At 37.0% G+C, this 22,648-nt stretch overlaps 1 protein-coding gene across 3 annotated transcripts in view; it reads left to right on the plus strand.

Annotated features, from left to right (window-relative positions):
• The window catches only part of Idh3g (Isocitrate dehydrogenase (NAD(+)) 3 non-catalytic subunit gamma), a 32,439-nt gene extending 10,219 nt beyond the window's left edge, over positions 1-22,220 (plus strand). The window contains exons 7-10 of one of the 3 annotated variants that reach the window (XM_019043481.2): positions 1,489-1,720; positions 4,766-4,952; positions 6,208-6,283; positions 20,684-22,220. In XM_019043481.2, the coding sequence (XP_018899026.2) occupies positions 1,489-1,720; positions 4,766-4,952; positions 6,208-6,283; position 20,684 (496 nt within the window). In that variant the 3' untranslated portion in view covers positions 20,685-22,220. Of the gene's footprint in view, positions 1-1,488; positions 1,721-4,765; positions 4,953-6,207; positions 6,284-8,643; positions 12,082-20,683 lie in introns of those variants that run through there. The other 2 variants (XM_019043479.2, XM_019043480.2) reach the window with 2 other exon arrangements.
• Positions 22,221-22,648: the final 428 nt, after the last annotated feature.

The raw sequence follows: 22,648 nt of genomic DNA on the forward strand, positions 1-22,648 counted from the left end.
TCAAAAATCATGCTAAAAGTTATTAAATACGGATGCTAGGCCTTGGTGAGTTTTTGGACAACCGCTCTCTTTTTGTGCCATAGTATCCTGATTTATTTTGCGAGGAAAGCTCTGTACTCTTGAAGTATGGCTATCATATTTAATATGTTGGAGCGCATTCAATTTTTTATGATACTGTGCAACACCTCTGTTGCGAAATAGTTGCTCGAAGCGCCGCGGTGCGGCGCCTCGGGTGAGGGCGACCAGCGCGACACGCGCATTAGCGCCTACAAACCTAACAGGGATACTTCACGCATTGCGCAATGCGTGAAGTATCCCTGTTAGGTTTGTAGGCGCTAACGCGCGCTTTGCGCTGGCAGCACGCTGCTCCGCTGTGTTTGGCTCTAATATTTAAACTCGCGGAGTCAGCGTTTTTCAACTCATGATTTTGAAATGTTAGCACACTCTGCATTGATTATTCTCATCGAAATTGATGAAAAATAAATATGTATTTAAGAGAAACCCAATGTGTGTTTTGTGAATATTTAGAAGGTCTCATGTCAAATTATTTGATGTCCACAGCACTTTTATTTTTACTTTTATATTTTGTGCTTTTACTGCGCTGCAGCATGGTGTACGTGCAACCAAACGCTCAAAATTAGACGTATTTGACTCTAAAAGGTTGATGTACAAATGGGTTCAAACCAAAGATTGCAAGCTTCTTGGTTTTTTCCCTCTTATATTAATTTTTGTAAAGTTCCTTTCAACACAACTACGGCTTATTGAGATTGATATCGATGCTATCGCTTGGAAAAAGTTTTAAAAATATTTGCCATGTTTGACAATTGTAAATGTTTTTAAAATTAAGTATCATTCTCATTTAAAAAAAAAGGTAAGGTATTTTTTATATTGAAAATTTTAAGGATAGAAATAAAACCAACTATTCACCAATAACAATTTGAAAAGTTGAGCCTCGAGGTGTACAGATTGATTAGTGGTTACATCATGGTCTTATTTTGTGCAGTTTTAATGATTCAATTGTGAACAGGCTACATACCAGGTAATTCTTGCATTCGAACTTTCTCAAGATCAATGAGATATTAATTGATTTAAGACTTTTTAATTACAAAATTATTATGAATTAACACAATTCACTCACACATAACTTAGACATGAGGTTATATTTGTTTAATCTGATTCAAACTGGCCTCACATCGAAAGTAATAGATAGAAAATCAAGCTGTATTGCGTCACGGTTTAATAACGTATTGGTCAAAAACTTTAATCAAGAAAAATGGTAGTAAAAAAGCCGCTGAAACCAAATGGTCAAAAAACCTTTTGGGCTACTTAATCGATTCTCTTCAAGCTTGAACATAATTCCAAATTAGTCAGTATTTACTTGTATTTCAGCTGAAGTCTCTGGAAGAACCCTCCCTAGAACTCATGCAATAAGTATTTTATTTTCCATTCTTGTATCATTTGTAATTTTTAGCATTTACTGTTTTTTAGGAAACTGTCGGATGGACTGTTCTTAGAAGTCTCAAAGAGGGTAGCGAAAGAGTACCCAGACATCCAGCATGACGCCATGATTATTGACAACACATGCATGCAGCTCGTGGCAAACCCACATCAATTCGACGTCATGCTTACAACCAACCTCTACGGCTCCATCGTCTCCAACGTCATTTGTGGTCTTCTTGGAGGTGCTGGTCTGCTCTCTGGCCGAAACTACGGTGACCACGTCAGTATCTCTCGAAGTTTCTCGTGTTTTTTCAAAACTTTTTGCTGTTCTCGAATGTCAGTCATGCCTCAATCACACGCTGAAGAAAGCAGCTGAATGTGGGAGTCAACAGTCATTGCCCAACGGCTGAAATTTAGCAAATTCGAGTTATTTTCATCTAGATGTGTATCAAATCTACTAGAATAGTTCAGACATATTCAACATTCGCGTTCATTCAACGATGGTTGCTGAGAATTTGCTGAGTTTTGCGCATCACGCGCAAAATTCAGGCATCGGGCCGATGACTTCCACATTCAGCTCCCACATTCAGCGTGTAATTGCGGCGGCAATCTTACAGTATCTGTCTTTGAATGATTATAGTTTTTTTCCCCATTGAAGCATCCTTTTGTATTAATCATGACATCATCATTGTAAACTGTTGGATGCGTGACTAGAAAATTTTTGGGATTCCCGGTGACTTGAAAACGCAGGGACTTCATTATGGTCGGAAAGTCTATGGAAAACATTAGAACCGTTGGGCTTCTTATAGTAATGACCCGAAAAATTTTAATCTTCGTTCACTGAAAATGAGTAAGTTCTGTAATTTCTCTTGTGGTGGGACCTCAGGAAGAATCCAGAGAAATCAGAGCAAATTTGTGTCAACACTTTCCAATATTTTTCGAACATCCATTTTTCCGTTTTACAAAAAGCTCATTTTTCGGTTTCAAATTCCTCCTCACACCCAATCATTCAGTTCATCTCCATTACTTTTTATTACTAGACTTGCAACTGATAGTTACATAGATTATAGCCAGCCAATCACCTACAGACTTGTTGTCTCGCCACCTGTGATGTCAGCAAGTCTATATAAGCGTGCGCTGCCTCAAAATTGAGGTCTTTCTACCATCTTAGACCCGTGTGTCTACACGTTACGCCTTTTCTACCCTTCAGGTGAATGTTATTCAAGTGTCATCTAGTGAAAGCGCATTGTAGTGTGGAAATTTTTTTTTTTTTTTTTGGGAGTTTTGTGGCTTCTATTCCTTTGTTCAAATTTTAGGAATCTACAGCCATCTATAGACACATGGGGTTAGTGTGGAAATTTGACGAAATTTCTAATTCAATTCCAATTTTGTGCATCATTTCTGTCAAATTCCGGATAGTACAGTGATAAACTTTACCTCAAAATTTTTTCTCTTTGGTTTTCACTCCATTTCTCGTAGTTTGTTAATCCTACATTAACAAAGATCAGCTGGTGCTGAACGGTTTCTTTTTCAACTAACTCTTAGTCCAAACATGGTGTAGAGCCCGTGTTTGACTCTTAATAAGTCACATGTCGCCAAAACCCGCTCCTAACTCTGACATGTTGACTCTTAATATGTCACATGGTGCCGCTTGACTCTTAATACATTATAATTTGGAAGTTTGATATCAATATAAATTAAGAGCGCACACTATTTTTTAAAAATTATTAATTTTTAAAATTTTTTCAAAGAAAAAAAAAGAATGCAGAAGAGCTAGCCAGTTTTTCTAATAATGTTTAAAAACTGTTGACAGTTGCGTAGGTACCGAGGTCAGCCTCAGAAAATATCTAAGCTAATAACTAGCTATTTTTTGTGAGAGTGGGGGGGGGGGGGGTGTCCCACTTTTTGCTGTCTAAATAATTGAATCAAATATGAACCTTCAAAGCAAGGTTGTGCGTCGGAAAAATACTCTACCAGAAATTCCCTTACATTGTGTGCTGTTCTGCCTGCCCCCAGTGTAGCTCATCGACAGTATTCTGTTAGGTATTTCATTGTCAGTGGGGACAAACACTTAAGTGCAGAGAAACAGAAGGTATTTCATTGTCAATGGGGACAAACACTTAAGTGCAGAGAAACAGAAAGTTGAATAGGAATGCCTCTACTTGACTTAGAAAAGTTTATTAAAGTAATATCGGCACGATAACTGCCTAAAAATTTCAAACGAAATCAGCTGCATACTAGTTTAAAGTTAGCAGTTCGAAAAACCAAGTTTTGTGAAAAGACCAATTAAGTTTCAATAACTTAAGTCGGAGAAATGCTACAAAAAACACAATTAAATGAAAAACGGGGATGTTTCAAAATATTTCACAGTTTCATTTTCAACCGAATCAAAATTAAAACAAAGATAATATTATGCTCTTTTTTCTTTTTTAATTTTCCCTGTCTGGTTAAAAATGAAGCTGTCTAATATTTCAAACTGTCCCAGATGTTCACCTAATCTTCGTTTCTTGCAGCTTTTCCCCGATTAATTAATTATTATTTTTTTTTACTGTTTTTTTTGGCTGTTTAAGGTGCCCATTATTTGTAAGTTTTAATCTGCTATGTTTTGAACTCAAAATTATCTGATTAGGTTGCAACTCAGTGTCACAAAAAAAAGTAGACTGCATTGACTCATCATTACGTGGCTGGATTCTGCATATGCATACCTCGTAACTAAAATTCGTTTTTCATGCAAAAAAATCAGAGCGCATTTCATCAGGAAGAGTCTAATGTTGTACTTCAGGTCCTCCTCGATAGATAGAGCTACAAATGTGATTACTACTGATTGAAGGTTGCTGGGCAACGGCGAAAATGCTGCTGGAGGCATACGATTTTGCTGAAGAAACTTTTGTAGGGGACAGGCACAAGAAAAATTTTATAAAAATGATAAAAATCGCGAACTCACTTGCGCTATGTTAATTCAGTTGGGACGCGTTTCGGGGTCGAGATGGCCCCATCAGCAACCGGCAGCGAACTCATATTTGTGAACTCGTGTAAGCTGCCGGCTGATGATGGGGCCATCTTGACTCCGAAACGCGTCCCAGCTGAATTAACAAAGGGCAAGTGAGTTCGCGATTTTCATCTATTTCTATACGATTTTGCTGAACGCAGACGCTGTGTTTGTGGTAATGGAAGAGTTAAAAATGTTAAATTAAAAAACGAAAATGCACAATCGGTAATTTTCTCTTTCGACCTCTTTTCCAGTTTAATCTGTGTTATATGCAAGTCATCAAATATTAATACATCATCGGTGAATCACTGAAATATCTGTTTCCTTTGTTTGCAGTATGCTGTTTTTGAGCCAGGAACCCGTAACACTGGTACTGCAATCGCAGGGAAGAACATCGCTAATCCTATTGCCATGTTAAACGCGTCGGTAGATATGTTGGAGCACTTAGGTCACGACTCACATGCCGAAGTTATAAGAACTGCAATTAACAAAACCATTAGCGAAGATCATATTCACACACCTGGTAAAACTGTGTTCCACACTATTTAACTACATTAACACTATTTATTTATTTTCACCCTCCAGTCCTTTATGATCATCTTTGTTGTATGAAAATAAATAAACCAGATTTGAAGAGTAAAACATCACGAAAGAAAAGAGAATTGGATGAACCACTACATAGAATTAGAAATAAAGTAATAGAGCATTACGATTCATGTTCTTTTATATGAGAAGTGAAATCACACTCTGGCAATGAGGCGTTACTATCTCATAGAATCATCAGGAGCTAATAGTCTCTTTACACTGATATGAGATCAAGAAAATGAAACAAAACTCTATAAAAGCTGAAAGCTGAATTTTGTCTGAGAAAGAATTAAAATGAGTGTAAAAGAAGCTAAAAATCAACTGAAACATGGGAGCACTTATCTGATTTAAGGTGATTCGATGGACGCCATATTTTATGTCAGAACGGCATGCGATATATCGCATCAATTGGTTCCATTTTTCCAGCTACTCGTCATTTTTCTCCAATTTTGCAAATCTGTTGTCAGGAGACTATAGCACTCATTTACCAATTTTAACAAAGAAATTCAACATAATAAAAGCGTGGTTTTTTTACAGGAAAAATGTCGCATTCGATACTGATATCGAAACTGCATTCGAATGCGATATTTTTCCTCTGAAAAAACCACGCCTTCATTACTTTGAATTTGTTGGTCAAAATCATTGACTGAATTCTTTAGTATCCTAACAACAGAATTGCGATCTCAAAATTCGAGAAATATGACGAATGGCTGAAAAAATGGAACCAATCAATGCAATATTCCGCATATTGTTTTGACACAACATATAGCGTCCATCGAATCACCTTAAGTCAATATCCAGTGATATTTTTCAGAAAGCAAATTGTGATCATGAAAAGTCAGGTAATTTTCTCCCACTGAGTTTGTAGACACCTTGTTAAAGTTTGAAGGCTGCATCTGGAGAATTTGGTTGTTCAAGCGTCACTTTAAATTAGTTACTTAGCGACAGAGAGGCATAACTCCACCCAGTGCAGATTTTCTCCAAGTCTCCACGCAGATAGTCTTCTTTTGAAAAAATCATCCCAGTAAGCGTTGCATGGTGCAAAAGAAGTCTATCGGTCTGATTTTTATTTCAAGTACAGGCACGAATTTCAGATCAAAAAAATTTTAAACAGAGATCTTAGAAATCTTAAAAATTTGAAATTCCAATCACAAATGTGTCAGAAGAAGTCCTAATGTGTTTCTCTCTTTTAGATTTGGGTGGTCAAGCAACCAGTATCGATGTTGTGCAAAATATCATCAAGCATGTCCAAGCTCTCTCTAAAAAGTGGTAAGTCCCTTTCTTCTCACTATCATCGTTTGAGTTTGCTCCAACTAATGATTTCTCAACACTAACAAAGCATGAGTCTTCCTCATGAAAACAGGAGCGGTGTATAATTTTCCGAATCCTGTAATCACTTCTATTGAATGTCAAGCAAGTGTGCTGTGTTAAAATGAGAATGAAACATTTTGGCAAACTTAAAACACCAGCCCTGTGAAATCTTGCTTGCTCTAATTTTGTGGAGGCGGATCTTTTTATGGAATTATGGAGGTCTCGCATGCTGCAGGGATTTATGAAGCATTTCTCTTCTTCCGAGGAAAATTTTGCAAGAAACGCAAAAGTGCCTCTGGTTCTCTCTGTACAAAACTCCCAAGCTTTCTTAGAAAAACTCTCAAATTTGAGGTCGTAATGGATGGGATTGCTTATGTTACGGTGAGTATCCTTTCCTCTAGTTAAACTCTCCTTGCACAGATAGGGGGCAGATATATTAGGAGTGTTGCAATTCTGTCGAAGGATTGTAAAGCTGAATTCTTGGCAACTTTGCCAATGTATTTGCTCTGTGCCATAAGATCCTGAATGGATACAGAGGTGGCTTCACTATGGCTTCAACTTTGAGAGCTTTTTCTGAGCTTGGAAGTTTCTCTTAGAGAAAACCAGTGGCACCATCAGGTCTCTCACGAAATTTTACTCAAGTACCACATGAATTGGAAATAAATATCTGTAGAATGCAAAACCTCCATTACATTTTTGAAGTGGATTGCAGATAAATTTATCCTTTTAAAAGATTATAGATCCGCGGAAGGTTTGGATGAATACTCCCTACAATCATGTGAAATTTCTTAACTCAGGAAAATTAGAAATATGAAGGAAAATTCTGTAAAGGTAAACTAAAGATAATGAAACTGATTCACTTCATCCAGGCCGGTTACATTTGAATGTGTGAAAAAGTTGGTGTTGCATTTTGCTGATTAACAGCTGCTCCTTTATCGCAATGGGAAAGCCTGTTCAGTCATAGTGCATGCTGCATCGGTTCAAAAAGTTAGCATCGAAGCAGAACTATTTTTGCCATCATTCTCTACGAGAAAAAAAATGGTGTTAGTAATTTAAAAGATATTGAATGGCTCTGAAAGGGCAAAAGTAAAAGGTTAATTAAATATTGTCTTGCTCTGCTTAAGCTACTGTTGGGTATGAAATATCATAAACAGGGTGAAGAAAAGTTAAAATAAACAAAATTTTTAAAAATTTTACCATTGAACCTTTTGTTTTTCGAGATTTTGAATGGTGCGGAAGAGAAGTTTTTAATCAAACCTCATTGTGTTTCATGATAGCTCAGGCTCTCTAGAATGTTGCATTAAAAAACCTTGTGGCTTTAATGTGGTCCCTGTTACTGATACCAACATGCATTTGCTTTAAATTTAACTAACATTTTTATCAATCAAAAAAGCTGTATATAACAGCAAAATATTTTTTGAGGAGCTCATGAATTTTCTGTAATTCTAAAAAAAGGCAAAGCCCTGAGTTTATTCTAATTTATGCCCCTTCAAATGTACATTTTTAACTCTTTACCGAAATTTAACTCTTTTACTGAAAACGTACATTTTTTATTCCTTACTCTGCAAGGAAATTTCATTAACTCATCAAATTTTAGTGAGCTTCGAGGGTTAGGGTGTACCTTTCCAAAGAAGTTTGAAATAAAGCAAAAAATATATTTTATTTATCCAGTGTTCTCCAACCACTAGTCAAAATCAGACATTGATCGTCTCTCTGCAATATGATCGAAACTTTATTTTAAGTTTGAAGAGAAAAATAAATTTAAAATTTTAGAGAATTTTTAGAGTAACTCTAATTTTTAATATGAATTTCAACGTCGCTTTTCCTCTGAAACTCAATCATAGATTCTCAATAAAAGATACGCGATTGCCTGTTGAAGCATTACTGTAGGTCAAATAGCATTCAATCTTGAGAATTTATGATTAATATTATCAAATAACAATTGCCAAGGAACAATTGAACTTTCCTGCAAACTGACGATTTTACCGGACGAAGGAGAATCTTCGTTCTTAGTCCTTGATATGTAGACTCAAAAACCATTTTCTCTCCTTTACTGGCCAATTTCTTTTACAAAAAAGTACATCCTCATCATGAATATCTCAGGGCTCATCATTCAGAGATAATTCATGTGCACTAAAAATGTCGCCTCCATCATCACACATAGTTATACATAGTTATATAGTTATACTTATACACAATGATTACTGAAATGAGTTTTTGTGTACTGACAATGATTTTGTGCCTTTTAATGATCAACAGTGTGTGCTTTTGCGTGATACTAATCTTCTTGTTTTTTGTGTTGTGCTTCTCATAAACAGTCAAATTGTTGCTCCTCCTCATTTAATGTCCCGCCACGACACAACATAATGAAGTTTTCGAAATTCTGCCTCGTCGGTTGGATTCAGTGACTGTTTACCAGTATTTGATCGCAAGTTCAATTACTTGATTTATCTACATTCCAGTCAATCATTCCTATTATAAATTATGAGGCTGGCGTACATGCTCTCCTTGCTTACGAATCTTACTCAGGAAATGGTTGTTTCAAAACCTCAGCTAATTTTTTTTTAATGCAGCATTGTATCCTCAAACGTTCAACAAACAAGGTTTGAACTAAAGAAGAAGTCAGTTTTTTCTTCTATATCTTGCGTAGAAAAAGATTCACCCAACAGGAAATTCGATAATCAATTCCTGAACGAAAGTATCTTCAAAACTGATCAAATAGAAGTTAGATTATATAAATGACCTTCATGTTTTTGCCGTTTAAGTGATGTCAACAGTAAACACATATTTTTTTAAGGAGTTGATTTTCAGATGTCCCCCTGTGTGATTTGTTTTCCTATGAATTTTACTAGTGGCATAGTGCATTTATTCAAACCTTGTCTCAAAGCCCACCATACAAGCTGGCTCAAATTGAAAATGTATACGAGAAAAGAAGGTAGAATCAGACAGCTGCCAATGAAAAGGAACAATTTTTTTTTTACTTTTTGTAGGTGGTCTCTGATTTCCCCATACAGATGAATTCTATCACATTTTTTTCCATGCTTTTGATCTCTTCCTGATAAATTTAGTTCAATCCAACTTTCAGAGCAAAAGTTTTAATTTTAAAGAAAATACAGAGTTTACCTCTTTACTTTAGATTGCAAATCACTGTCTGTCTAATCACAGTTTTCTGTATACAGATGTCATGAAAGCGGAGTTCACAACTCCTTTCTTAGCCCAATATTAGTAATTTTAATTCGCTAATCTGAAAAGGTAAAATTTACGGAACTGTAAATTATGTTTCGCCTTTTGGTTGCTGTCCATGTGAACTTTGGTTTCTTTGATTGAAATGATGTTCCAGGTAGCAGCTCATTTGCCAGCGTGAGAGGACAAGTATTGTAGGGTAAATTGAAGTGCTGGGCGCAGGAAGGGCACTTCTATTTTACAGCGTCTCAGAATCTTGGCTGACACTTCATTTATTCTAAAAAGAAGGAATTGCATTTATTTCATTGACATTTTTATTGACTATTCTAAATGATTTCACAATGTTTTAATCGATAAATTGAGAAAAATTACTATCAATTCTTCCCTGTAACCTTTAAATCAGCAGCCGAATTTCTGAACTAAAAGAAGTGTCCTTCCTGCACTTTGCGCCGCAATTGTTCACTTTTTTAAACCAGGTTTACTTAATTCAATGGCATCATCAAGAAAATCAACTTTTGGTTTGCAATTTTTGCCAAAATTGTGAGCAACGTTACTATTCTAAAGAGTTTTTGATGATTATTATATGTTAAGTAGCTTTCAAAGTGAAGTCCTTTTTTACAAACGTGTATTTTTATCATTGGCTCTGTTATGTTTAAGTCCTGAGAATTGTTGAAATTAAGCATTGTTAAATTTGGCTGTGCTGGAAAAATCATTTCTAAAGCATTTTAATTTAAGTTTCGAAATTTGATCGTAAGAGTTATAAAGAACTGACCGATTTATGAAGCAGTCTATGTGATGTCTATTCGCTGCCTCAGTTCCAGAGATTTTCTTGTAGAATAATTTAAGAGATTTTCTTGAAAGCTTTTCCTAGAGAGCTGTTCAATGGTGACACCATAAAAACTTGCCGTACCTTCGCTATTGAAGTTGTAAACTTCCTCTTACATTTTTTTTTTAAAGCAGGAAAACTAATCATTTTTGAAATGGGAGATTCTGTCAGATTTTTTGTCTAATCGAAGTCTAATCTAAAAATACCTTCTAAAAATTTCAAGCAGAAATTGTAATTTTCTTGCTTTACTTTAATTTTTTTTTAAAATTAAATAGAACCCCTGTAGTTAAGATGCATATTTATTTCCCTAGTCACACCATTTTTTGGCTGTCACCTCCACTGTTGTAGGAACATGATTCTCAGTTGCCACGTTTTAAAATTTTGCGCTTTACTTTAATTTTTTGAGCGACAAAAGGAGGCAAATTTTTTTCTAGCAAATCTTCGGGAATGATTTCGTTAATTTCTAAAAATTCTTAGCACTGATCAGACTACTTTTCCCTTCGGAAGTCAGGAACTGTCAAAATTACAACATCAGTGCCAGCACTTTTTTGTTCATAGTATGAACACAAAGTCTCAATCCTGTATGTCAAGGACCCTGGGTCTGTTTTTCATATTGCCAAGCTGAGGTAGCTTTAAAAACTCATCTCAGGCACTAATTTAATCCTAAGAAAATGATGAATATTGAAGAAAACTTTAATAAGTTCTGAGTAATGTAGGGGATATAAAGTATCTCGTGAACTCCGTGCTATTCAAAAACGAGGCTTATAGTTTGTCAATTTCCAGACAAAAAATCGTAACTTCATTTCAATGTTCCTAATTTTTTCCTCCCAAATTGCATTTTTACCTGGAGAAACTTGGATAATTTTAACCGATAATTTTACTGATTTTTCTCATGATCTCATGCAAAAATCATACTAATTTTGGACAAAAATCGCAAAGGGATATTCTCTTAAAAACTGAATTTTTTTGGTCAATTTTGCAATCTTGGAATGGAGTTACGTTCGTTCGTGCGGGAAACATCGAGCTCTCCCTTATCACAACAAATCTCTCTCTTCACTGTTGATTCCTTGTAATAGACCACTAGACAAGGTACAAATTTAAGCAATCTGATACATGTTTCTTAACCAGAGTTTTACGTAAAACACGATTTTTACAACGAAAATTACTGAAACCAACTTTTAACGAAGATATTAACGTTTATATTATACAGTTACGACGAATTTGAACTGCCCGTTGACAAGAAAATCAAAGCTCTACGTGAGTCAAATCGCGCACTACAACGGTTTCAGCAAACTTTTGAATCAAGCAATGTTCATTTCCCACCATGTGTTGTTCAAACTTTAAGCAATTTGCTAAAGCTGAGCCAAAGCGTCAAGATGGAGGTTGCTAGATTTTTATATCGCAAAGACTGTCATGATAACGTTTAGCGCTCGATGTGAATCAGGTGGAGCATTGAGTTTTCATGAGTGGATGGTTTGAATTCATGCATCAAGAATCATTAAATATCTTTGTAAGGAGTTGATTTTAGTAATTTTTGTTGCGCGCATCGTGTTCTACGTGAAATTTTAGTTACAAAACATGTTGCAGAGTGCTGAAATTCGTACCTTGTCTAGTGGTCCACTCATGTGGTTTTGCTTTCCTAGCCCACCTGTCTCATCATAGTACCTACGAATACCGATTTCCGTCATGTATTTTCCAACCAAAACTAACATAATCTCAAATAAAAATTAGTAAATTGTTAAAGTTATTGCATGTTCTTCAGTTTTTTCCCTCAACCTGTCCAATCCTCCTCTTTGCTAAAAGCACTCCATAAAATGTCGAGGTTATGGCTTGATGTGCATGATTTTTCTGGTTTGCAAGATCATTTATGCCATTAGGTATTGATTTAATCCTCACGAAGAGTAAGTGAAAAATTTGTGGTGACAGATTTGGAATGGACATGATTGAAATCATTATTTTCCTAGGCGTAAGTACCAAAATTTCAAAAATCCGGTTTTAGTGGATCATTTTTGGCCATGCAAAGATTTGTCTACAGCCGAACGACTTTTAAGAATACCAAAATCCAAGGCCTCAAAAAAGTTTTAACATCCTCGGTTTTTATCGACAGGTTACGCTCGAGTAACAGGTGTAGTTTTTCTTGTAATCGTGTTCATGTGCTTACGTCATTTGGAAAATAATCAGTTCAATTTCATCCATGAGAAGCGCACCCATTATCCATTCCAGATTCAGTTCCTCAAGGGGTGGGGGTTTGGTGTTCTTCTTTGGAGAGTGGGTATATGCGGAATGAGGGAGGGAATGCAGAAGTTCATTTCTTGTTATGAAATTTTTATGCTGAAAGTAGCATCGTGTTTCCAGTAATGGTGATGCATGAGGGATGGACTGGAAGAAAAAATAAAAGAAACTAAGAAGAAAGAACCAAAAAAAAAAAAATGGAATGCATAATGTATCCCTAAAATACGTACTTTTCCCGCAAAATTTTCAAGCGGATTGACAGTGAAACTACCAGACCACATGTACTGCATTTTGCAATTTGGAACTATACATTCTGGCTCCTCTGGAAAAACAATTATGTGCATAGGGAAACTACTGGCACATACGTTGTATTTAACCGGGCTAGAATTTATAGTTCCAAATTGCAAAATGTAGTCCACATGTCTCGGCTAGCGACGTTGTAGACTTCCGGGTAATTTTTTATTTTTTAGATGGTGAACTACTCAACGTCAATTCTTTAAAACTTCCGTGATTTTTCTTCTCTGTAAAGAAAAATCTGTGAAAACTTCGAGGATTAATACCTATTGATTTATTCTCCTTAGATTTTCAAACACGCGCGAACAAGATACGTGATCCGGTAATTTCACCGTCGATAAACATTTTCCTCAGAGATTTTTTCCACTATAGATGATCCATTTTTCCTCTCTGTGTGCCGCACTGGTTATTGAAAAAGTCTAGGGGGGTTTCATTCTTTCCCTCTTTCACTTGAGCATCGAGGAAAACAACGTCACGAAACAATCCGACAAAATTCCAATTTTCTTTTTCCAATTCTTGTGGACCTGCATCAAATGAGACACAGGCCCTCGTCCCTAAAATGAATCGCAAGCACTGTCGAAACAAATCAATTTTGAACTCGAATTGATTTCATAGCTACTTTTAACAAGATATTAGTTCAATGTTCGGAGTCGGAAACTACCCATCTCCATCTCGGTGTTTCAAAATGTCCGCTCTTGTTCCATTCGTATCTCCGTTTGCGACGTTGTAGATATCCTTTCATACTTCATTTTTCAAATGGAAAGTTACTCGTCAATTGTTAAAAATTTGCAAGATTTTTCTTCCCCGAGCGAAGAAAAGTCTATGAAAAATTCGAGGAATGATGTTGATTCGTTCCCCTTAAAAACAAGTTACATAAGAGCATGGCCGGATTTACCTACTTGCCGTCCATGGGCCGCCTGTATTTTGCCGCCCCCTTCTCATTCGTTTTGAAACATCAATAAAAACCATCAAGTGAACGTACCGGGGGGAGAAGGGTGCATAAGACGCGTTCACTCGTGTTTGACACATTTTTTGCGTAAGCCCTGTCAACACTACCAGTAAAAGTTCACGGAACTTCGCGCGAAAGTTCAGTTCCATAAACCTATCTCTGCGGGGACAAGGCCTTTCATTTGTAAGAAATGAACTAAAAAATGAAAAAAAAGAAGTGCTGTCAGGGCCGGATTTACCTCCTTGCCGCCCATGAGCCGCTAGTATTTTGCCGCCCCCCTCTCATTCGTTTTGAAACATCAATGAAAACCATCAAATGAACGTACCATTGGGGGAAGGGTGCATAAGACGCGTTTACCGGTGTTGAACAAATTTTTTGAGAAAGCCCTGTCAACACTACTAGCAAAAGTTCACGGAACTTCGCGCGAAAGTTCAGTTCCATAAACCTATCTCTGCGGGGACAAGGCCTTTCATTTGTAAGAAATGAACTAAAAAATTAAGAAAGAACAAACATAAATGTGGTTTAATAATTTTAACTTCCGCCGCCCTGCCGCGCTGACCACACTGTTTGGCGCAATGCGTGAAGTATTCATGTAGTCTTGTAGGCACTGTGCGTTTGACGCCGCGCCAACCGCTGTTGACCGTATGTACTGTGTTTGACGCAATACGTGAAGTATTCATGCAGTCTCGTAGGCGCTAATATGTGTTACATGCCGACCGCCGCGTCGAGGGCTTCTCCTTTTCATCTCAAGTCCTCGTCATCATTTCTCTTTGCGCCGCGCCGCTCCAGGCCAAATTATGTGTTTGGTGTTTCTCTCTTAACTCAACTAATTTAAGGTGCGCAGTCTTTTGTATCACCGAAATACGACAAAATTATTATAAATTAATGTACATACTCTCAGGAAATGAGAGATTTTGTCACCTTTTCTTGTTAGTAATTTTTTTCTGAATCCGATTTTTTTGTACCTGCATTTAAAAAAATTGCAAAATTTGCCGCCCCCTAATTTTGCCGCCATGGGCCGCGGCCCATGTGGCCACCCCCTTAATCCGGCCCTGCATAAGAGCGAAGATTTTAAAACTTCGCGAACGAGATACGTGCTGTGGTAGTTACATCTTTCACCGTCGACAGGTAGCTTGAACTTTATGCAGGATATTCTGCCATCAAAGAAGGAAAAATTAAGGTAGTTTTTTAAGAATAAATTACGTTGACAAGTTTTCCAAAGGAAAAATAAAGTATGACAGGAAGTCTGCAACGTCGCAAACGGAGAAGTGTGGTTTCATACTCAAGCCGTTGATTTCTGAACCATATTACCTACGTGACAGTCCACGGGAAAAGGACTTTCCTCTGTGGAGAGAAATTTTCTTGAGTTTTCGGGTGGAATTCATTTACTGTCATACCAAAGAATACAGGTAATTTGCATAAAATCAAGGATGGAACGCCGCATTTTGCATCTTAAATCGACGATTTTTTGCTCGAAGTCTCGCCAATGGAATGAATTTTCCACCGCTTCTCGATGAAGTTTCAAAATTACAATCAAGGACCAGCATTTTAGAAGTCAATCAACAAATCGTGTTTTCCTCATAGATTTCGGCACTGGTAAGCCGCGTGTTGTCCGCGTTAGAAAACGCCTTCAATTATCCCATGTAGGCAATTTCTCCTCCGAAGAGTTAAAATAGTTGTATCTCCTAAATCGCTATTCTCGGTGCACTTATAGCAATCCGTACCCACTATATCGACGTCCAAAGTGGGAAACCAAGTAACTTAATGCGATGTTCCATAATTTCCGTTTCTATTTTCTCTTCTCGAAGAGAAACAAGTTAACTTTATCATCGCTCGTTTATCCTGAATAGTCTGTGAACATGTAGTTGAGACGAAAAATCAAGGCTGTTTTTGAGAAGTTATAGGTACGTTTACTAGTCTTCCGGATTAAAAAAGAAGTATGACAGGAAGTCTGTACCGTCGCAAACGGAGCTACGCGATTTGGCACTTTAAACATCGATATGATGGCGTGTCGTTCAAATTACATGTATTTCAGTCGGAAATTTTTGGTGAACGAAAAGCATATTTGAAGTACCTATGTTCCTTAAGAGATCCCAAAAAGATTCCCGCAGATAAAACTATATATTAAACTTATACCGTCCCTTAATAGGGAAGTAAGACCGTTCTAAACTTGGAGTTTGGCCTTTTTCGAAACAAACATAGCACTTACTTACGCGCATGTTTTTTAATGGAAAAAAATGAAAAAAAATTAAAAAAAAAAAAAATTAATTTTAAAATTAAGGATGGGTGGCTTCACGATACCTTGAATAGTTTTGTCGCCATAACAGACAACACATTTTTCGATCATATTTTTAGTAGTAATGATAATCACTCGAATTTTTTTGCATTAACACACACAGGGTTACGTGTTATAACCTTTTCCAAAGATTTATCGCTCTACTTTTCAGTTTTAATGTATAAATGACCGAAAATGTGCTGTCTGTTACGCTGACTTTTTACCGCGTAACAGACAGCACATTTTCGGTATTCACATAATATTAATTGAGAAGTAGAGCAATCAATCATTAGAAAGCGTTATAACACGTAACCCTTCCCTGGTAAAAATTGGCGATAGGAGCTGCGTTTCAAAATACCATTGGAGTTCTTATAGCTGAATGAAGAAGGCGATAGAAAATCATACAGTTGGCTGTAGAAAGTGGAAAAAATCATACGGCCGGGCTACACGAAGTGATAAAAAATTATACAGCCGGGCCATAGTTCCTATCGCCGGGCTTTACACTTTATTGCCTGGCTGTTGCTTTTTCGCCATCGGCTATAAAAGACTATAAGAAATTGTGCAGAAATTCGTGTGCTTTGTAAATCCTTAAGTTTGTACGGAATCACCTTAATATTTACAAAACGCACATTATTTTGTTTCATCAATTAAAATGAGAATAATCCATACAGAGTGTGCAAACATTTCAAAGTCATGAGTTGAAACACGCTGAGTCCACGAGTTAAAATATTAGATCCCAACACAAAGCGGAGCGGCGGCTTACTGGCGCCTACAAACCCAACAGGGATACTTCACGCATTGCGCAATGCGTGAAGTATCCCTGTTAGGTTTGTAGGCGCCAATGCGCGTTTCTCGCTGGCTGCCCGCCCATCGCGCCGCGCCGCAGCGTATCACGGCGCTCTATGGTATTTTGGAACACAGATTCTACTGTCAATTTTTACCAAGGTTGGAAGATTAATGCAAAAAATCCGAGTGATTATTATCATTAATACTAAAAATATGACCGAAAAATGTATTGTCTGTTACGGCGACAAAACTATTCCAGTTATCATGAAACCACCGGCCCAGATACGTTTGACCTTGACTAACACCATTTCTCCGTGAAGAAGGAGATTTCATTGTTTCAAAGTTAAGTAACTTTCGAAGCAATTGAAACATTAAATCGTGTCGGACCTTGAAAATTCAAGGTGTCAAAAATTCTAGTAACAGTGGCTGCATGCAAAAATGATGATGTGCCCGATTTTATTTTGTGACCAAATATAAAAGGAGCGTCCGCCTTGATTTGTTCATTTTTGCACTAATAAAGAAGCAGTCAGAAATATGTTTTTTTCTGATCCAACAGTGAGTATAAATCAACACTGCATGTTGACGGTATGCTGTTATTAGGCTTTTATTTTAAAGTCACCGAATGAAAATTTAAATAGGATGAAAATGGTAAGTTTCGCAACGGATAAGGATGACGAATCTTTTAAAAATAACACCAGCAGGTACGCACCAACCGGCTGCATAATTGGAGCAGTGGGTCATGTCCGATCATCAGCGATAGACCTTGATCGATAAATTGCATTGTTAAGATAGGAACATATCGATATAGCACATCGACAATCGAAACGCTGACCTTTTGGATAAGTTTGTGTGTGCCGTAGTTGACCCCCCCCCCCCCCCCCCCCCGTAACACCCACGACTGGGTTATTTCTTCCAACTCGCTGTCAATCAGTCTCGTTCCTCAGCAATTGTGAATTTTTATTTTCTTCCAAGAGAAGTGCGAGAAAAGTAATTTTAGCGCAGTGAGCGTATGATATTCCTCACACTGAAAAAAAAATCTCGGTGTATTTACTAATTAAAGGGTAAAATTACCAAGAATTCAGGGTTCTATTTGATCCCAGTTTTTTCTTGGTAAAATTACCATTTATATGGAATTGGTAACTTTACCGAGAAATCTCAGTAAAATTATTGAACTTTCTCGGTAATTTTACTGGACTTTGGTTAAAACGCCAATATTTTTTATCGACCGTGGCAGAATTACCGAGATATAATGGCAAAGTTACCGGGAATCGATTACCAGTAAAAGTGGTATTCTTACCTGAAAAAAAACAGTAAAAATACCGGTTTTTAGGTAAGCTTACCAGTCTGTCTTGGTAAAATTAGCAATAATTGGTAAAAAAGTGAGATGGTAAAGGTACCAACGGACCTTGGTAAAAACGCCGAGAATTCTTTTTCAGTGCACCTTAGCGAAGATCTCTAATGTAACGTCCTGTCTACTTTTCAAAGATTCTGAAGAAAATGATCGTGAAATCGTCACCTTCCGGCCAAAATATCACAAGCCATGCGACGTTCAAAAATTTCACCATTTCATTTTTTTACGGAGAAATTGTTGGTTGAATCTGTTGGAAAATTTCACTGAATTGCAGCACAAGGAAAATTCAGTGAAATTTTCGGACAGCTTCTTTGTACACTTCGTCTGTGAAAACATAAATTGACGGCGGAAATTTTTAAACGTCCTATGGCACTTGTGATACTTTGGCCAGAAGGTGGCGACATGAGGGGCGTGTAGGACAAGCCGCATAAGTGTAGTTTTTGAAAAATTGAGATTTTAATGATTTCAAGTGAAAGTATTCTTAATGCATATTCTGTGAAAAATTCGCTCCCGAATTTCAATTTTCAAGCATCAAAAAGTCAGTTCATATAACAAGGATCCATGTAATTCCGAAACTTCAAACACGTATTTCTCGAGATATCAAGAACTGCAACTATTGCGCCTTGTCCAGTGGCGTGGCGTGCTTTGCGATGTATAGATTACTAGCCCTGACCGCTACGCGGCCCAACCCCCAGGGCGCCGCGCCCTCAGGCTCGCTTCGCGGGCCCTATACGCATATATATAGGCAAAAATGTTCTTCCATTTTAATATACACCATTTTGTGTTCGAGCTGCATCGATTTCAAAATTTTTGACGTAACACTCAGATTTGTAAATGATGGAAAATAGCTGGATTTACATAATTTCACATTCCACTTACTGGAGAAATTTCCATTTATTATGTTATTTTTAAATACTTGATTTAAAAAAAAAAAAAAAAAAAAAATTGGATTTCGACCGTTAAGAGTTAATAAAATTTGGTCCGTCCCGACGCGACGCAGCGCCTGCCTTCTCACTTTGTACCTGCTGTTTATCTGCTGTAAATATTAAAAGAAATTCAGCAATCAAGTAAACTGACCAATGCCACAAATCGAAGCCGAACGAATACAGGAAAAATTGAGTTACACCTTATACCTTGGACCTTGAACCTTGAACCTGAGCGATGCACCGTTCCTCAACTCTTCGAATGAGGAGCCCTTCACGAGCTTTTCCATTGTTTTATTGTTTATTCCAGTCATTCAGGTAGAATCCCACACCTTGACGTTTCTAGCGGAAACGACATATCTCTCACGCCATTAACATTGGACTTAAGTGACATGAGCTTTAAAAGCTCTACAACATTAAAAGTTCGGGGTTTCATAATTTTTTGCACATCTACATCTACTATAGATGACATACATGTAAAGATCATCCTTATCGGTCCGGCTGTTCGTCAGAAATAGTGCTTCCAAGATTTTGCTTGTAGCTGTATAATAAAGATTATGCCATTTAAACCTATGGAAAAGGATCGATGAACAGGGTGTTCGCAGCAAACACCTTAATCATCGATTCTTTACCATAGGTTTACATGGCATAACAATCGATAAATTTCAATTCACTCCACGCCACTGAAACTTTTCTTACACAAATTGGATTGCATTTCGAAGGTGAAAATGCAGAAGTGCGTAGGTATCTAAGTTTGCGGCGTTGAAGACTTCCTTTCATGGTGCTTTATTTTCTATACGGAAAACTACCGAACGCCCATTGTTTGAAAATTTCAACGATTTCTTTTCTCTTTATGAAGAATATCCTGTGAAACTTTCAAGTCATCATGTTGGTTTGGTCTCTTTCTAGAAAGTAAAACAGTAGCGGAGATGTCGAAGCCGCAACGGAGGTATGCATGCACTGAAAAAAAAATCTCGGTGTATTTACTAAGAAAAGGGTAAAATTACCAAGAATTCAGGGTTCTATTTAATCCCAGCTTTTTCTTGGTAAAATTACCATTTATGGAATTGGGAATTTTACCGAGAAATCTCGGTAAAATTATTGAACTCTCTCGGTAATTTTACTGGACCTTGGTAAAAACTCCAATATTTTTTATCGACTGTGGTAGAATTATCGAGATTAAATGGCAGAGTTACCGGGAATTGATTACCAATAAAAGTGGTACTCTCACCTGAAAAAAACAGCTAAAATACCGGTTTTTAGGTAAGCTTACCAGTCTGTCTTGGTAAAATTATCGATAATTGGTAAAAATAAATGAGATGGTAAAGGTACTAACAGACCGTGGTAAAAACGCCGATAATTTTTTTTCAGTACACACCACCCTCCTTAATCTTCGGCGAAGATAGCGCGAGGTGGGACTTCTGAAATTAGATCAAGCGTTTCAGTCAGATCAAAACAATTTGTTTCCAGTTGTGAGCAGTGTTTTTGTCTCGCTATATTTGGTCGGTTTATAATTTTACGTTTCTTTTGCTTTTTCAGATGATTCTCTCTCATTTGTTCCCGCAAACTCATAGTATCAAATCGAAATCTATAAATCTGTCCCCTGGCTGAAACACATTGCCCACATTATTCTCACTTTTCATGCATCCCAGTCGCGTGTCTCTACGTGATAAGGTTATCAGATGTATTAAATATTAAATGGATTGCATTTTGCAAAAAGGAACCAAGAGCATTCCAGTGTCGCTAAGATTGTGCAACTTTTCTTACCTTGCAAATATTAACTGATCGTCTGAACAAGTCTTATCATTACTCCCAATAAATTGTGAATTCAAGACGAACATTGCCTTTGTAAATTTAATATTTTGCATGATTTCAGTAATTTTATCGCGAAGAATGTAAGTTGCACAATCCTAGCAACATTGGCATGTTCTTGGTTCCTTTTTGCAACATGCAATCCAAATCACCTGTTGTAGTCTCAGCCATGAGCATTTCAAAGCGCCTTCAAATGCGCCGGGTAGGCAATTTGCACCCCGGAGAGTTAAAATAGTTGCCGCCGGCGCCGGATGAAGTTAAATGTGCGATCAGTCATTTTTACTTTCATGCTGATGGTCCCCGCTCCTGATTTGACTGTTTGCCTCTTCTTTTCCATTCAAATGCATTAGAAACAGTGAGCAGTCAATCATAGTCAGGGCAGACTGCTGCAAAAATATCGATTGCTTTAACATACTTTCAAGAGGACGAAATCTGGTGTTGCCAACCTTTCAAGAATCGCCACCGGTGAATAGCGATCACCAAAGCACGAGGGCTCGGGAAAAGAGGCTACCTGTTAACCTGTTGTCGTCATCTCGATAAGTTACTCAGATTTTAATAATATTTTTCAAATGTGACATCGTCCGCTACCCGATGGCATGACAGAATTTTTCATTCAAATAACAGAAATTAAAAAAAAATCCTCTTTGTTTTACATTCAAATACTAAATCAGTCGTTGCAGTCCTAGCCATGAGCAATTGAATGCGCCTTCAAATTTGCCGGATAAGCAATTTGCACCCCGGAGAGTTAAAATAGTTGCTGCCTTATGGAATGACGGAGCTCAGACCATTTCAGCGGATGGATTTGCAATGAAGACAATGAGTACAATAAACGTGTTCTTCTCTAAAGCTCCCGTAGGTCTAAGCCTTGTCAACGCTGGTTCGAATCGTATAACTCGAATAACGCTGTCACAAATCGGAGATTAAAGGACTAAAATAGTCGTCTAATCAAACTCGGATTGTTGTTTTATCATCAAAAACCAGACGTCAATTATTTGTGTTCAACGGGCAACCCAAAGTGAATTTTTGTAAATGTCTTTTATTTTTATATTTTCCTGATCATATTATAATCTAGTCAATTCTGCCTTCAATTGTGACCACGAGTAAGAAATACTCAAATATATCCTTTTAATGCTTACATGAGCGTAAGTAGATGTATCTAAAATTTTAATCGTTTCATATTTCGTTTTATCACGGTTTATATGTTTGTAAATATTTTTCTTCCCTCCTGATTTTTGTTCTAAATAAAATAAGTCTTAAATGTGTCGATTTTAGTTTTCTTTCTTTCTTTATTTCAATATTGCGGAGAATCCCTGCTAAAAATGGTGAGTACAAATGAGTAGAAAATCAAAGTCATATGAATAGAATTTCAATTCATATGAATAGAATTTCAACTCATATGAATAGAATTTCAACTTATATTAATAGAATTTAACTCATATGAGCAGAATATTCTCTATTCGCTTTTCGCCAACTCATATGACTAGAGATTCCAACTCATATGACTAGAGATTTCAACTCACACCAGTTCAGCGTTGAATCTACCGTGTCCGATATCTCAGGAACTAGTCACCGCATCAAAAAAATTTTAAGAACAAAATGTTCTTATTTTTCAAATTTACATAGTATGTCGGTGTCTCCTGGTCAAAAACACCACTTCTGAAAAATGAAAACAATTGAATTCATATGAGTTGA

Source organism: Bemisia tabaci, chromosome 9 (genome assembly GCF_918797505.1).
Source record: "Bemisia tabaci chromosome 9, PGI_BMITA_v3".
NCBI lineage: Eukaryota > Metazoa > Arthropoda > Insecta > Hemiptera > Aleyrodidae > Bemisia > Bemisia tabaci.